Source organism: Tetrao urogallus (genome assembly GCF_951394365.1).
Source record: "Tetrao urogallus genome assembly, chromosome: Z".
Lineage (NCBI taxonomy): Eukaryota > Metazoa > Chordata > Aves > Galliformes > Phasianidae > Tetrao > Tetrao urogallus.
In genome coordinates, this window is record NC_136816.1 from 54,392,689 (window position 1) to 54,408,853 (window position 16,165).

A 16,165-nucleotide genomic window follows, 5' to 3' on the forward strand; every position below is an offset into this window, starting at 1 on the left:
ATATTTAAATAAAAATCAGAATTAACCATTATTTCCCAGCTATCCTTCTCCTGTACCAGCACCAGTCCAGCAATTTCATAATTATGTGCTCCATTTTAATGATGAGGAAAAAAAAAAATAGCCCAGTTTGATGCTCTTAAACTAATAAATGAAGTCTTGATTTCTTCAGCAGAGCTAAGTCAGCAGTCAAAGGAATAAAAAGGAGGGGAGTCAGGAATGTCAATGGGAAAAAGAGAGAGAGAGAAACACCAGTAGTAAAAAATAAATGAAGTACTAACCCGAGGTGGTGCCTCTCTCTCATCTTTGTCTTCATCACACTCAAATGCCACCTGAGCACGCTGTTTCCTCTGTTCTTCCCACAAAGATGGATTGAAGCTTTCATTGTCAGATATGAACATAACTAAAGAAAAAAACAAGCACTTGTAAGAATAGGATGCATTACACAAAATAAAAGTCCTCTTTTTTCTTCTTTTTCCTGGATGGCATTTTTTTTATTTATAGTTGAAAAGGTAACAAATTAATGATGCTGTAAGTTGAAAAAGAAATCCTTACCATCCTCAGTCCTTGGTTGCTGGGGGAACATGTAATTTGTAAGCACAGTTTTCTGTGTGTCAGGGTCTGCTTCTTTTTGAAGGGGGATAAGTGGTTTTGACTAAGAAGCAAATCAAAGAAAATTACATTAAGAAAACATATGCATGTACAAAGTAAAGATTATCTACATAACTTATAGAATGCAAGGCAGAGCAGTCTTCATTTTCCCTCTGAATAATTTTCAGAGAATGAAGTTGCTAATACACGTCAATAGATGACTTTCTTGGGAATGGAGAAAAACAAATTCAAGAGAATAAACTGGATATAAAAAAAAAAACAAACCCTATTTTTGCTAGGACTTACTGTTGTCCCAAAGTAAGCTGATCTGGGATGCACAGACACACTTAGTCATCTACACCTGTGGACAGCTATATAAAGTAAAATTTTGTGCTCTTTTTTTTTTTTTTAATATAATATTGATATCAGACTGGTAACTCTCACTCTTCAGAAGTCTTTCAGTATACCACACTTGAGATCAAGGAATTTCTGGAAGGCCTGAAAGCCTTAGTGCCATACAGGAAATTGGTAGAATATAGAGGAGTAAGACAAGGCATGAGTACACAAGTTACTTCTCAATAGCTTGAAATATGGACAGCCACAAAGTTCAAAGGTAGGACAAGCAACCTAGCACAAAAGAGGTTATGCAAATCTTCTACAGTGGTGCAACTGCAGCACACCACTGTATACGTTTAAGTGCTAACAACTTTTCAAATACCACCTTTCTTGTTTAAGAGATGACAAATAAGAAATTCCAACATCTGTGAAACTGTGTTTCATATAAAAGCTTTGCCAGATAAGCTCTAAAGTAAGGGAGACCCAGTGTTGTTTATTTTGAGAGAATGGACAAAATGTCAAGGAAGTACTTATGCACGTACAATTCACTTAATATTCAAAAGATCACTTATCAATTCAATTAGGAATAAAGTCAACCATCTGTCTGTAATTTTTCTCCTGGAATATTTTACCTGATTGTCCGATAGCCACATGGCAGTGAGCTGTTGCAGTTTTGTAAAGGTAAATGGCAAATTCTTCAGCCTGCAAATTGCAATAAAAGTTTATGAAAACACACTTATCAATACTACAACTTGACAGTTAAAGGGCCTTTTTTTTTTTTTTTAAATATGCATTTCTGCCTACTTTAGCAAAAATGAGACAAGGCAAACTGAATTTATCTCATGTCAATAACCTGAACACAATTTTTATGACAGCCATCAGCACTGCATATAAATCAATTACTGAACTTAAAATCAATACTATTTATTTTTATACTTTAATTAGAAGAATCCTCAGCAATCCTTCAATATACACAATATATACAGGTACTAAAATTAAGAAAAAAGGGTCACACCTAAAATTGTGGGTTTTTTTTTTTTTTTTTTTTTTTTTTTTAAGTGTGAATAAAATCAGGCTCAGGGTAGAGTACAAAGAAACAAGATTTGGAGAACAGAAGGGAGAGTTCAAATTTCTCTCTCCCAATACATTTCAATTCTGCAAACTGACGAATCCAAAAAGACATTTTGCCAGTTTTTATTGACCAGTTCTAATTAAAAACGCCTCTTTCCTCCTTCTTCCCCAACACATGCTGGGGAGCATCATATACCGCAACACTTCTGTTTTGTGTCCCCTGTATGCAATACAGGAAGCTATTAATTTTTTAGCTACAAACCAAATGCAAATTTTAAGAGGATAGACAAATGAATTCCATTAAAAAATACATACTAATACCCATTGGCATATCTAAGCCACATGTCAGTGCATGTACTTAAATCAAACATATGCCTAATCAAAGAAACATAGCTTCTTAAAGTGGAAGAACAATAAATGAAATACATGCATTGCAGTCAGATTATGAATTGAGGGATGTAATGACAGGTAGCACAGAACATTCAGAAAATGGCTCTACTTACATCCGATAGATACCAGGTGATAGATACCAGTTACACTAAAATACGCTCAATGCTATTGCATTTTATATGATTTTTACTTGAATTATATGCTCACAAACCTATTGTCACTCAGGTTGATGACCTTCAATTTCTGCATGTCACCCATTTCTTCAGGGAGAAATTCAAGTTTATTTGAATGCAGAAACAATACCGTTACATACTTCCAATTTCCAATCTGAAAAAAGAATCCAGAGAATTAATTCACCTTCACAGCTCTAAAAATACAATCTATTATTACTTTAAAACAACCGGTCTACAGCTATCTTGTTTAGTATAATTAGGTTTATTTTTATATATTATCCCTTTAGTTCTAACAGAATTGGTACTGATTTCTACTAGTAGCTTCAAAAACTTTTCAGATTTATTTGTATATTTGTAAACGTTGTCATTAAATATACACAAAAAGTACTCAAGAATGATTAATCTGTTGTCCAAATAAAATATGTATCAACAATGCAGTTTAATACCCATGAAAATACTTTGTTTTTCAGTTTTATAACTAAATACATACCTCTGGTGGTAGCTGAGTTAAGAAGTTATGGTCTGCAGCAAATGTCCTTATGTTAGATAGTTGCCCAACAGATGAAGGCAATGTTTCAATCTCATTGAAACTGCAGTCCAGTTCTTCTACTGATATTAACCTGAAAAAAGTAATACTCTGCTCTACAGGTTGATTCATCCAAAAATAACGGAATGCTTTAAGTTTAAATTACATTGATACCAGTATCAATTGCAAATGAAATTCAAAATGAAACACTGATACTCAACTAAAATTAGAATCCAAGAAACTCATTTACTAATTGCCTAAATTCTTATTTTTTCTTAATCTTGCTATTGACATCAGACAAGAGCTTTCAGAGGCGGTCAAGGAACTGAAAATCAGAATAGGACAAATGGCTAAATGGGAGTTAAGAAACAGTGAATGTTAAGACATGTTGGCAGAGTAGTATTTTGTAAATTCTAGCAATACTTAACTTACATCAATTACAATAGGAGAAAATACATTGGAACAAATATCCATGTTCAGTTTAGCATTTAATTATGAACCACTTATTTTTGTCATCATTTGGGACTTTTCAATTGAATTGCTGAACATGAAGGTAGACATTCAAAAAATCCCGCTAATAAACAGGTGAAAAATAATTGTGCATGCTTAGATTTACAATTTCCAGGCCTTTTTATACCAGTTCTATCATCTGCCACATTTAGTATGGCCACTGCTATGATAAAGGCAAGAACACTTTAAGGCAGCTGCATACCTTTGTAACCATGTTGTTTCCCTTCAAATTCTACTTCTTTTATAGATCAGTGGCCTCATTAATGAGTGGGAAACGTAGGTTTTGATACATATTATTTAAATATGTAGAATACATACTGAGAACCAAAAAATAGATACAAACCATTTGCTACCAGTTTCATTATCACATTAATATATAGAAGGAAATAAATCAATTAGAGAAATGTAAACCATTCAACAGAGGAACCATTGTTACAGAAAAGATTGCAGAAAAGCAGTCTGGCATCTCATTTAGGTTAAATACATACCCTCCAATAGAGTCTGGCAAATAAATTAACTGATTTTCATCAATTTTAAGAGTTGTTACCTTCTTCAGGGAACCTGTGGAAAAAAAAAAAAAAAAAAAAAACTAAATAAATAAAAAATTCAAAACAAAATGGAGTTCATTAAATTTAGTTTTAACCCTAAGTTGGGGGGGGAAATATACCTTCTGTATTCCCTGAAATTCCTGTAGAGCTACATATTTACTAAAAAAGGTAAGGTGAGCTTACAGGATTAATCTGCCAGCTTACTGCAAACTAGTCATAGGAAACACTTATTTTTTCAAGCTCCGTTACTGTTGACAATTGCTTATCAATTACGTTTTATTCAACTTTATCCAAAACTGGAACTTCAACACTCAACATGTAGGTCTAAAATATTATTTATATATTTATTATTTTTATATTATTTTTATATATTTATTATTTATATAGTGTTCTGTGACTAAACCATAAACTTTTTAATTCATGAATTAATTGAAAATACAAACCAATAGTCTCTGGCAGTTGCTGAAGTGAATTACTGGATAACAATAGGTCTTGTAGGCTTTCACAACCTGAAATACCTTCTTCAACAATTTCGATGTTGTTTTTAGAAACATCCAGGTAGGTCAGTTGTTTCAAAGTGCCTATGAACTAAAAGCAATAGAAAATAATATACTAGGAAGTGCATATTCTAAACAAGAGCCAGAAGTTTTAACTACAAACTATCTCTGAAATGTAATACCACAGGAAAAGTGAAAACGTATTTACAGTGATAAAACAATTTTATGCAGAATATCCTATCTTTATGATGAGTTATTTTCTGCTAATACATATGCTTAACATGTTGCTACATACAAAAACACACCAGTTATTCTGCAGGTTTCTTTGAAGTCAGTTTTAAATGCAACTGTATGATCAGTCACCATGGATAGATAGAAGCTTTAGAACAGACTCAACACAGACGCACACAGCGTAACAAAAGGAGATAATACTACCCATGTTAAGTCTCCTAACGCTTGAGTTTCAATTCTGTATAAAGTTGCATTCTACATAAACTCAAAAGCAATAACAGTGAACCAGTACATTATACTGATAAAAAAATGCTGAAGTAAATCTTGTATTACATTTACATATGAAGATTTGTACACACAAGTATTTAAAATCTTTACAAGGGAAAGAGTGCACTCGCTTTCACACAGAAGTTTTATTTTATTATGAAATAGAAAAATTCAGTGTATACTCAACTCTTCTCAAGGAATAATTAGCTGAAGTGAAGAAAGACAGTGAAGATATTACAGTATCAGAGGACTACTGATCAAACAAGAAAGCTCCATGTCCAAAGACTGTTAATGATTTTAAGTCTGAAAACATACCAGCTGCTTCCCAAATTTCCAACAGTGCTTTACTAGAACACAAACACAGGTTCACTAGTACTTCAGTCACACGTCACCCAGGACCCTAAGCAACTGAGAGACGTCAGAATGTTTTCTCAGGAATTTGTACACACAGCAGAGAATCCTCAGCTGCCGCTGTTTGCTTTACAGGCACTGCTAGTAAAAAGTCAAAAAGCCACATGACATTTACTCTGTATATTCTCATTTGCTCTTTAAGGCAAACAATTCCTCTTTGGAAGGACTAGGCAGCCTTAAGTTTGAATCAAGATTTGATCTAGGATTTTAATCCTTTCTCAATTTGGAACGTGATTTTTAGGTGACAGAACTGTCAATGAAAAAGAAGCTGTGCACAAAAACGATCACGATCAGTGACAACTTCTAAGTAGGTTAGTTAAGCCTTAAGCAGTATTTATCCTATTGGCTTTAAGTAACATTAAAATTATACAGCAACTTCAATATATATGCTGTTAAAGCAAATACAACTGTAAATTAGAACACTACATGTTTAAAACAAAAAAAAGGGAACTTACTCCTGGAATAAGTGTTAGTCTATTACCATCCATCCAAAACTCCTTTAACCCACTCAGTTGCTCAAGCACTTCAGGCTGTAAGGAGAAACCATTTTAAAAAATAGTCATTTAAAAAGGCAAAAAAATCTTCAGCAACTCATATATATGTAATTAACATAAGTAATGTCTAATTACATACGTTTGTTTCATTTGTTGATTAAAAAAACAGGTAATTTACTTTTTGAAATATATATACCAGATATACAAAACATGATGAAAACTTGATCATTCTACTAAAGTCTTCATAGAACTAAAATCTTCGTAGAAAGTATCATCTTTTACAGTCACTGCTATTTTTCAGCTAGAGCATACAAGAAGTTCATCTTGCATAGAATTCTCTTTCTCCTGAAGGAGGTCTAAAAATACTTAAGTTCTATCAGCCCAGAAGAGTTGTTTTTCAGAAACGACAAAATTGACAAAATAATGACCTAGAAAACTGGGAAACAAATGGTGCATCTGCACATTACAAGTAAACCGTTTGATTCATAAAATGAAGTACCAGGTATGGTCCCATTGCAACTTACTGTATCTGAGAAAGATAATGCATAGGAAAGCATATACAGCATGGGTGTTTACCATTTAAATCTCCCTCCTGAGAAAGTAATACAAAGCATGCTGTACTGCTTCCGAACAACTACAACCAAGTTCAGTTAAATGTAGAGCTCCATTTATTTATATTGTAAATCTACAGTATCGCTATATGCATTTCTGCAGTCTTGGCACTCAATAAATAATTTTCTAAGAGAAAACTTTTTTTTCTTTTTTCTTTTTTTTTTTTTAATAACTGTGAATGAAGACTACACTTTAGATAGATCTTGATGGAAAACAAAACAAAACAAAACCAAGAAAACCCCATATTTCTAGCCCTTTTTATAATTTTACCAAAGGATCCTAATGAAATAAGTCATCAGCAGTTGAACCTTGCAAATAAAAGGTTGGGAGACATAACATAGTCAGACAGAAGTATATACAAATAGGTGCTTTCATAGTCTTTACTTCCTGTCTGTTACAGCATAACATAGGCCTGCGTATGTTAATTTCAGGCTCTCACAGGCATACCTACACTGCAGTGAGCCTACAGCAGTAGCGCTCATTACTGCGATACCAGCGAACACTTCCTCAAATGCGCTTCTGCATCTAACAAGCCACACAGCTAGGCAAGCGCTCCTCTGTTTATGATCTGTGGTTAATGAAGTACCCACTGGTAGCGCACAGAGGTTTGACTTCATGTAGTAGGTCAGTATATTTCACTATTCTTCTATTTCAGTTCCCTGATATGGGGAAGTACTCACAGAAGCAGACAGATGTCAAATCCTGACTATATATATTATGGGCTGCGTTTCTTCACTTTGTTTCTTTTCTTTCAATAATACTCAAACCTAAAAAACCTGAATCTAAACAGCTTATACCCACTAAAAAGGCAAGTCACCCACAGCTTTCATAGAACTGTAACACTAAACAAGATAAAAAAATAAGTGTTCAGAATTTATTGTAAGTCAAGCCATTACTTTTATAAATCATACATCTACTACCATTAACATTTAAGTGGCACATTAGTCCCACTATGCCACAGTGTTTTGTTTTCAAAAACACACTCATATGCAAAAGAAAATGCACAATTTTAAAAACAGGCCCCATACAGAAGCATAGATATCAATAATATTTGCTCAGTAGCAGAATCCTTGAGACAATTTTTACATTTATCTAATGATTACAAATTGATTATTTAATAAAGGTGTTAATAGAACAATCAAAGCTCTACTTAGATAAAACTCACCACTTCTGTGAATTCATTACTTCCTAGGTCCAGTCTCTCCAGCTGGGTTAGTCTGGACATGGTTCTGCACGGGAAAGGGATTAACAAGAATCAGAATTAATAAAATACAATCTTCCAGTATTCATCCAAATATATTACTTGAGTCAGTATTAAGTAGTGATGCTGTTCTGTAAATAGATTAGTATCTAAATAAGATAAAATCTGTACACTGTTCAACTAACCATACATTAATGATCATGCTGTGATTGCCATACAAAGAGTAATTAATCTATGGAATAGTTTACAATAATTAAAGACCACTAGAGTTATCTTTATGATAAAGATTAATTTAGTCAAGTCAGTCTTCAACTGCCTCAACTTTTCACCTGTTGTTAAAATCATGACATCTATCCCCCAAAAAAGATCACTTCCTAATGATTACCAAAAACAGACAAGGCCCACTGTTGAATCAAAATAACAATGAAAACTGTCACATTTTACATTGACTCAACATTGTCAGCAGCCTGGAACACAGAATGGAATCCTAATTATTCCTCTAGTTCTAAAACTAGAGACTAGATTACTAAACTGGATTACATGACACATCAGTACCTCTTAAACCAGTTGATAGCAAAGACTAAATCAATCACTGAGACAGGGCAAGATTCCTTCTTTTGGCAATGTTTTGTCAAAATTTTCCCTCCACTTCTGTTTACTTTAGGAACTCAATAGAGAGTATCTGCTCAAAATTACTATACAAATTATACAAATTTATACAAATGTAAAATTATACAAATTATTTCTATTTCTATTTCCTTAATGGAAATTAGTTGTGCTTATTCCATTCTACTTTAATACATTAGATTGTTTACAACAGAGCCAGAATAGAACATATCTTGCATAAAGTTGGCACTATAATAAAAAAACTTTACTGACTCTAGGCCTTTGTTTCTTTGTATTTTTGCCAAAAGCAAAAGTGCCTCTCATCCAACAAACATATCCATAACTATAAAACATATAAACATTTTGTAAGATGCCTTCCTCACTACTTGCCTAATTTATAGTACTTCCAGCTATGATGTTACAGCAATCTTTTCTTAAAATAGCATCTACTTGCTTTCCCATATTGTTTAGTACGTTGGCATTAATTACCTATTTTGATTACCAGACTTCTAAGTGCTTTATGATTTAATGTTAAGTTATGTGCATTTTTAACTCAGCAAGAAGACTAGTTGATTTGCTAAGTATTTATCTAAATACATCTCCCTCCTTATAAATCCAAAAGAAACTGTCAGTACAAACACATTAAAAAGGAGAGAGAACAGGAAAACAAGAAAACAGTATTTGTTTTTCATAGCAAAAATATTGGCATATAATGCTGCATCTTATTAGTTTTTTAAAAAAGTGATTTTATACACTACTTAAAGCATGTTCTTTTCACAGCACACAGTTTTTAAACCTAGCTAAGTTATAATTGTCTATCAGTTTCTATTCTGACATAACAGCTGAAGCAGGATACAGATGACTTCACTGGTTAAAGCAACTGAGTCCCAGTGTACATTACACAAATAATAAATTATTGTAGTGCCTCACTGTAGCAAAATACATAATTATATGTGTACAGTAGCTTCCAAAGCTTTAATCTCTCTTAATTGAACCAGAAGAGTAGAATAAGAAAATAATAAAGGCAGCAGCTCAGCAGGTATCGTAGAAGGTGCTGCAGAGGACATCCTCATGACAGCTACTGTTCAGTTTTCCAGCAAGGATGGAAACGTAAACACAATGAAGTGAAGAAAAAGAACTCCCAGCAGGTTTAAGAGAAGTTGCATAAATCAGAGTGACTTCTGTAAACTACTCTTTTAAAAAATATCGCACATAACTTATGTTATTAATGTTAACAGTGGCAATTAAAGTCAGTAATTTTGTAAACAAAACTTATATTAGCTATATGTTTAAAGTATACTTTCTCCATAGAGTCACTATCCCAAATTACATGTCGTTATTTCTTTCTATCAAAAATTAGTGTCATCAGAAAGAAGGAAGGAGAGCACTTCTGTCACATTAACGGGTATCATGCCTGAAAAAATCACATGTTCTGATACTATATACTGCATTCCAAATTTATGTTTTGGCATTTTTAAATCAGCAGACACAGTATGATATCTAAACAGACAAAAAGGGAATTTGAATGAAACATAGTTTAGTTCCATTTTAGTTTAGGAAAACTGGCTGTTGTACTTGAAGGGCTGAAAAAGTCGCATCTCAGCCTACTCATATAAGTTTCTGCTAACATGTGCGCTGAATAGAGACATACAACACTTAGCACCTTCTCCTACAATCCCAGTTTCCCCAGCTGCTTCTGAGAAGATGATGTTAAAACGCTGTGCGCAGAAAAACCATCTCCAGATACCCAAGACTCATCCTGAAAAGACCACATTCTGACTTAACAGAGTTACAGTAGGATCAGAAATCTACAGAGCTAGACATGGCAGAAACTTTAAAATACAAACACATGGGGGAGAGGGGAAGAAAATCAGGCAAACTTAGGTATATGAAGACCAATCAGTCTGCTGGGATAATTAGCTTCAGCAATTATGAAGGGAAAGTTTCTTGTAAGAAGCTACTCTAGTTGCTTAGCTATAAATTTTAAATTGCTGTCTGCTTTTTTATATGTATTAATTTATTAGCATACCTACAGTAGAAACCCTCCAAAGCGTTTCATACGAATTTCACATACTTACTTTGGCAATATTTTTAACTGGTTTTCTCTAAGTTCCAGTATCTGGAGTTTAGTTAATCTGTAAAAAAAAAAAAAAAAAAAAAAAAAGTAACAAATTATCACACACTATTCTGTATTACCATAAAAAACAATCTCAGAACTTGTTCGCATTGCTAAACTTACACTTTAAAAGAGATTAACAAGTTTTAAATCTTTTCCTGTAAAGAATACAAATATGTTTTATACAGAAATCTGCATTTTATTTTGAATTCATTTATTCATTAAGGTTTGGTTCTTGCATAATGGCAAACAAACTGGATCTTCCTGCACCTCAAACACAGTTCCTTTCCCTCAGCCTACATTTTTTTAAGCATTTCATTGGATTCATTAGCATATGGTGTCCTCATATAAAGTAATTGTGAAATAGAAGGAGAAAGGCAGCATCACTCTGCAAAAGTTATGATGATAAATTTCTAATACAGGCAATTTATCAAAGCACTTCATGTGAAAGGCCTTAACAGTGGAATACCCGTGGTTTTCCAAAAGGTAAAGCCAACTTTTAAACTCGTATTGGATTTCCTTTCATGTTATGTTTTTAGTCAGCTTCTTAATCCATTTTGATATTTCTGCTAGGAGGTAATTTGACCTTTCTCTGAGTAAATCCTTGGTGCAATATAAATAACCTCTAAATCACAAACTGAATTGCTTGGTCCAGATAAGTTCAAGGCAGACTCAACATTAAAGCAACCTACTGTCCCAAGCAGATTTTTGTTTGCATTAGGACAGAAGTGACAAGACTCTCTCTTAAGTGAAACATAAAAAAAGCCCTGAATTTGGTTTAAAAAAGACAAGCTCATAAAGACAAGAACTATACACAGATTGCCTGGACAAAACAGGATAGTAAGCTCCAGGACTGAAAAAGGAGCTTGGTGAACAGACCAGTCCTTCCTGAAGGTGCAGAAGTATGTTTTAAAGACACAGATGAAAACTTATTAAGGTGTGATAACTATATTTAAAGTAAAAATAGAAAGCCTGTAAACAATATTTGCTTTTTCTCAAGACACTCTCTCATTTTTGTATGCCTTTGAAAGTAGCAGTCCTACAGATAACCTAAGATTGCAACCATTGCCTTGAAATAGAGCAGAACTTGATCAAGTCCAGCATGGCAAGCCATAGTTGCCAGCTGGTAGCAACTGCTGGAGAGGAACCTCCTCCCTGAAAGCTGTCCAAAGAAAAATCAAACCTGTAACAAGACTTAAGAATACTCGACAGTGGGCATCTAAAACTGGAGAATTAAACCTCCTTCCTCCTTGAATAACAGGATATTGCCCCAACTGTGTTAATATTACTGCGGCTGCAAAAGCAACCCACATCAAAATGGCATTTGAATCCTGTTCAGACTTGGCCCACAGGGGACTGCACAAGCATCCACACTTAGAAAGTGCTGGAGACCTGAATTTGCATTACTCTACATTAAGAAATACATTTTCTGTGTTTTAAAACACATCGGTTTCCAAGGAGTTCTACCTTTCCTTTAACAAGAGGTAAAAAAAAAAAAAAAAAGTGAAAACAGAACAGTTAAAAAGCAAATCAAACGGAAGACATTTCTTACACTTGCTCAAAAGCTCAATAGAAGCTACTAAGCCATTTGCTTTGCCTAAAACAGAAGTGGAAAGGACAACTTCCTACTTTAAAGTCACAAAAGGCGTTCAAGATCATGAAGTTTAACTGTCAACCTGACCTATTGATTCCCATCACCAAACTATGTCCCTTGCTGCCACATCTTGTAAATACCTCCAGGGATGGGGACTCTACCACTTCCCTGGTCAGCCTGTTTCAATATTTGAGTGCTCTTTCCACGAATAAATTCTTCCCAACATCAAATCTAAACTTCCCTAGCATAACTTCAGTTTATTTCCTTGTGCCCTACCACCTGTCACCTGGGAAAATTTTGGGAAGGCTTCCATAATCAAACACTACCTTAGGCCCCAAATGGTGCTTAGCTTTGATGACAGGGAAAACAGCTAGTTTTCAGTATTTCCTTACAACACGTGTACGTAGTCAAATTTCTTAGTTGAAAATAAGAGAGGCATTCCTACGCTAAGCTATAAATAGGTACACTCACACGTCACTGACTTTTGCCTGAACTCACTGTAGACACTTTTAATAAGCTAATCGTGTGAGCTTAAAAGACTGTCTTTGGTGACAGAAAGGTTCACAACTTTGGGACCTTATTTCATGTCCTACTCTCTCTTCAGCTAACCTTAAGAGTCTGGAGATACAAATATCTAATTTGTTACGCATAGAGCAAAGGCTGCTAGCTAAATATTTTCAGTCTTTTCAGTTGGGAAATACAGGCTGTACCTAAGGTAGCGATTTTCTTGCAGTAATTAACCTGAAATAATGGCCTCAAGCAGTTGCCATTTCTTCCATTATTAGTAGGGTTTAATTCAAGTTTAATGTAATAACACACAACAAATATTTAGCCTAGCTGCTCTTTGATTTGCTGGTGTATAGACCCATGCTAAGTACCTGAATTCCCGCTACGAGACTGAAAAAACTAATATTTAGTTTGGAAAATAAGTCATAATGGCAAAATACATATTTTCTGTTCCATCCAATCACAATGATTTGTCATACTCAAAAGAAAATAATCTCTCAGCTGTGAAAATATGTAGCCACAAATACTTATGTAACGCCTAAACACAAAGCAATAGGAGAGTATTATTCAAGTGTGCCTAATGTAATGGAATTAACAAAATTATTACTGCACAGTTCTTATGAAACCAATTTAATTTACATTATAAAAGAGGGATAACTTTTATTTAAAAGAAAATCTGTGTATTAATACCTTACTCACGTTAATACATTCTTCATAATTTGATTTGTGTAACTTCCTTGGATAGCAACTAATATTTCACAGGGAGAGAATCCTGATTTTTCACTTCTTTAGCAGCTTTACAAATGCAGAAGTACTCTTCTAAAATCATAACTAATAATGAAACAGGACTCAAATGCATGCCAAATATAAAAAAAACCTATAGGATGTGCATGAGTTTGCAAACTTACTTAGGTGTAACTAAATCAAGATGTCAGTTCAATCTCCACTGTATATTTAATTTAAAAAGATATCCCAGATCAGACACTATTTAAAATATCTGGTGCTGCAAATTGTTGAGAAACAAGATTAAAAGTAAAATCATAAAGGAAGTTCTCTGGAAGCAAAACTCAACAGTACAGACAGCTCTCTCAGTGTTTTTAAAATGATGCTGAGGATACACCTCTTTGTTTTAAACATTCAACAATGAAATTTCTCTTTTGAAGGTGTCATGCACAGTGAGCTTCAGGTTTAAATTACTCTGCTTATAGATCTGCATATCTGATATTTCCTTGTAGGATAATCACTCCTTTTTAACTGAGCTGTCCAATGCATAAGATGATCATGTGTGGGAAGCCATACTCAGCAGCTGCAGAAGGCACTGGAGGAACACTAGAGTGTAATCACTGACATTTCCAAGAGAAACAAGAAGATAATCATGACATTGTACAAGCCATTAAGAGATCTCAATTTGAATTCTAAATATAGTTACATATGTTGTAGTCCTCCATCATTACACAAACAAATAAAAATAACTAAAACTGAAACTAGTTCCAAGACCTACTAATACAAGGCGCAGAGAAAAGCCTGTGATACCAGAGAGAAAAATAATTTAGACCATTTGTCAACAAATGATAAAGTTATGATTTCTTTACATGGCACAGGATGGAGGAGGAATCAGAATGACTTGTCTTAGTTTGACTCCAATTTTGGTAGAACATAGCTCAGCTTCAGAGTACCTTAAGAAAGGATATGGTTGAGGAAAAGAAGCATGTAACTGATGTGACAAAAAAGAAAAAAACAAAAAAAAACAACCACCCAAAAACACAAAGCTTTTAAAAGAAAAGAAAAGCTATCATGATATAGAACAGAAATCCCAATTGAAAGAACATTTCTGATGTATTAAATCAGCAGTATAGAAATCCCCCTCTTTCTAGCTCATGTAGTTCTAAGCAGAAGTCAAATGCATGCTTTACTTGTCCCAGTGTTAAGATTGTCAGCAATAGTTTAGTTACACATTTTGTTATATTATCTTCTAATTTATCTCTTCTGTAAATTACTTTCTGATAGAATTGTATATGTTCTGTGTGATACCATTAGTAAACATGTGAACTTACATCAAAATATGTTGAATTTGATTAAAAACAACAGATGAGAGAAGCATTCATTTCAGTCTCATTCTCTTTGCTACAAGCCAGGATGTTTTAAGTCAATACCTCTATTTTAAAGCAGGGATGTATTCTTAATGGCTATTAAGAAGCAGTAAGCACAGTATCAGAAAAATGGCTTTCAAGTTGCCCACAGTAAATAATTAATCCTAAACCAGTTAGCAGTAATTAATGACTTCACAGTTTGCCTAACCATTGAAGAAGTTACAGCACACTGTAAGCTTTACAGAAGAGGACAGCAATGAAGAAAAATGATAGTGAATGATGTTTTTTAAAATAACATAGGTTATTTTATAAAATTGGTTATGCACATTTCCTCTTCTCCAGTCTGCACTTTGCTCCAGAAGCAGCAGAGAATGTTCTGCACAGATTTGAAATTAAACATAGATACTATGTTTCAAATGCAGCTCACCTGCCAAAGTTAGCTGGCAAAAACTCAAGAAATGCATCATTCAGGTACAGCTGCGTTAGGTTTAGCAGCTGGGAAAATCCATCCGGAAGCCTGTAAATAAACAAAAAAAAAGTAGTACAGAGCCTTCAGTTCCATTATATTCAAGGCATTTGACTCAATGCTCTATGAAAGAACAGTACAGTACTGAAGACCGACACATATTACATTATATGGTATGGTGGTTATGTGAAACTAGTTTGAAAATTATTTTTAAGTGTTGAGGGCAGTATCTATAGGCAACAAAAATACAAACAAAAAACATGCTCTTTCCTATGTACTTATGATCTCCTGACACCTAGAGCAGAAAAAATATTTTTACAGGTAATATGATGAATTAAAATATATGCAATAGCTTTCTCACCCCAAAACAGTTACCTTCCATGAAGTTCATAACTCCAGTAGCACTACTTTGGCAAAATTACTTGTATTGCTATTGAAAATGATGGATAGTCTGTATTAATTGAGTTATCTTAAAGACTGTGGTGCAAATTTTGGAGTGAAATTAATTTGCTCTTAAGAAACAAAACTTTGATCATTTTTCTCTACCTTCCTAAAGAAGCAAAGAACTGAAAAAAAGCTGACGAAGCCATGTGATATAATGCAGGATGCCTGACAGAACCTATTAAGCTAGGCAAATTACTCAGTCGCATAGCTAAAGTGCATCTTAGCACAATGAGGATAATAAAAATAATTCTTGGGTGCCTCAGTTCCCTGCCTCCAGTTAGAAGAGCTGGCTCACAAAAAGTTGACCGGAGCACATGTGAGATTCATCAGAGCTTGTGTAAATGAATAAGTACCATAAAAATTACAAACTTACTTTGAAATTGGATTTACGCTGGCCTCAACAACTGTCAAGACTTTGCAGTTTTTTATGTTTTCTGGAAACTCCTGTATGCCTGCAAAATACATGGACAAGAAGGGAAACAGTGTT

At 33.9% G+C, this 16,165-nt stretch overlaps 1 protein-coding gene across 1 annotated transcript in view; it reads right to left on the minus strand.

Moving 5' to 3' along the window:
- Window positions 1-16,165, minus strand: part of ERBIN (erbb2 interacting protein) — a gene marked incomplete at its 3' end in the record, with an annotated part of 50,784 nt that overhangs the window by 22,158 nt on the left and 12,461 nt on the right. The window contains 12 exon segments of the mRNA XM_079549005.1: window positions 279-400; window positions 553-652; window positions 1,557-1,626; window positions 2,597-2,712; window positions 3,049-3,178; window positions 4,083-4,155; window positions 4,586-4,730; window positions 6,004-6,078; window positions 7,820-7,883; window positions 10,540-10,596; window positions 15,196-15,285; window positions 16,052-16,130. Of these exon segments, the coding sequence (XP_079405131.1) occupies window positions 279-400; window positions 553-652; window positions 1,557-1,626; window positions 2,597-2,712; window positions 3,049-3,178; window positions 4,083-4,155; window positions 4,586-4,730; window positions 6,004-6,078; window positions 7,820-7,883; window positions 10,540-10,596; window positions 15,196-15,285; window positions 16,052-16,130 (1,121 nt within the window).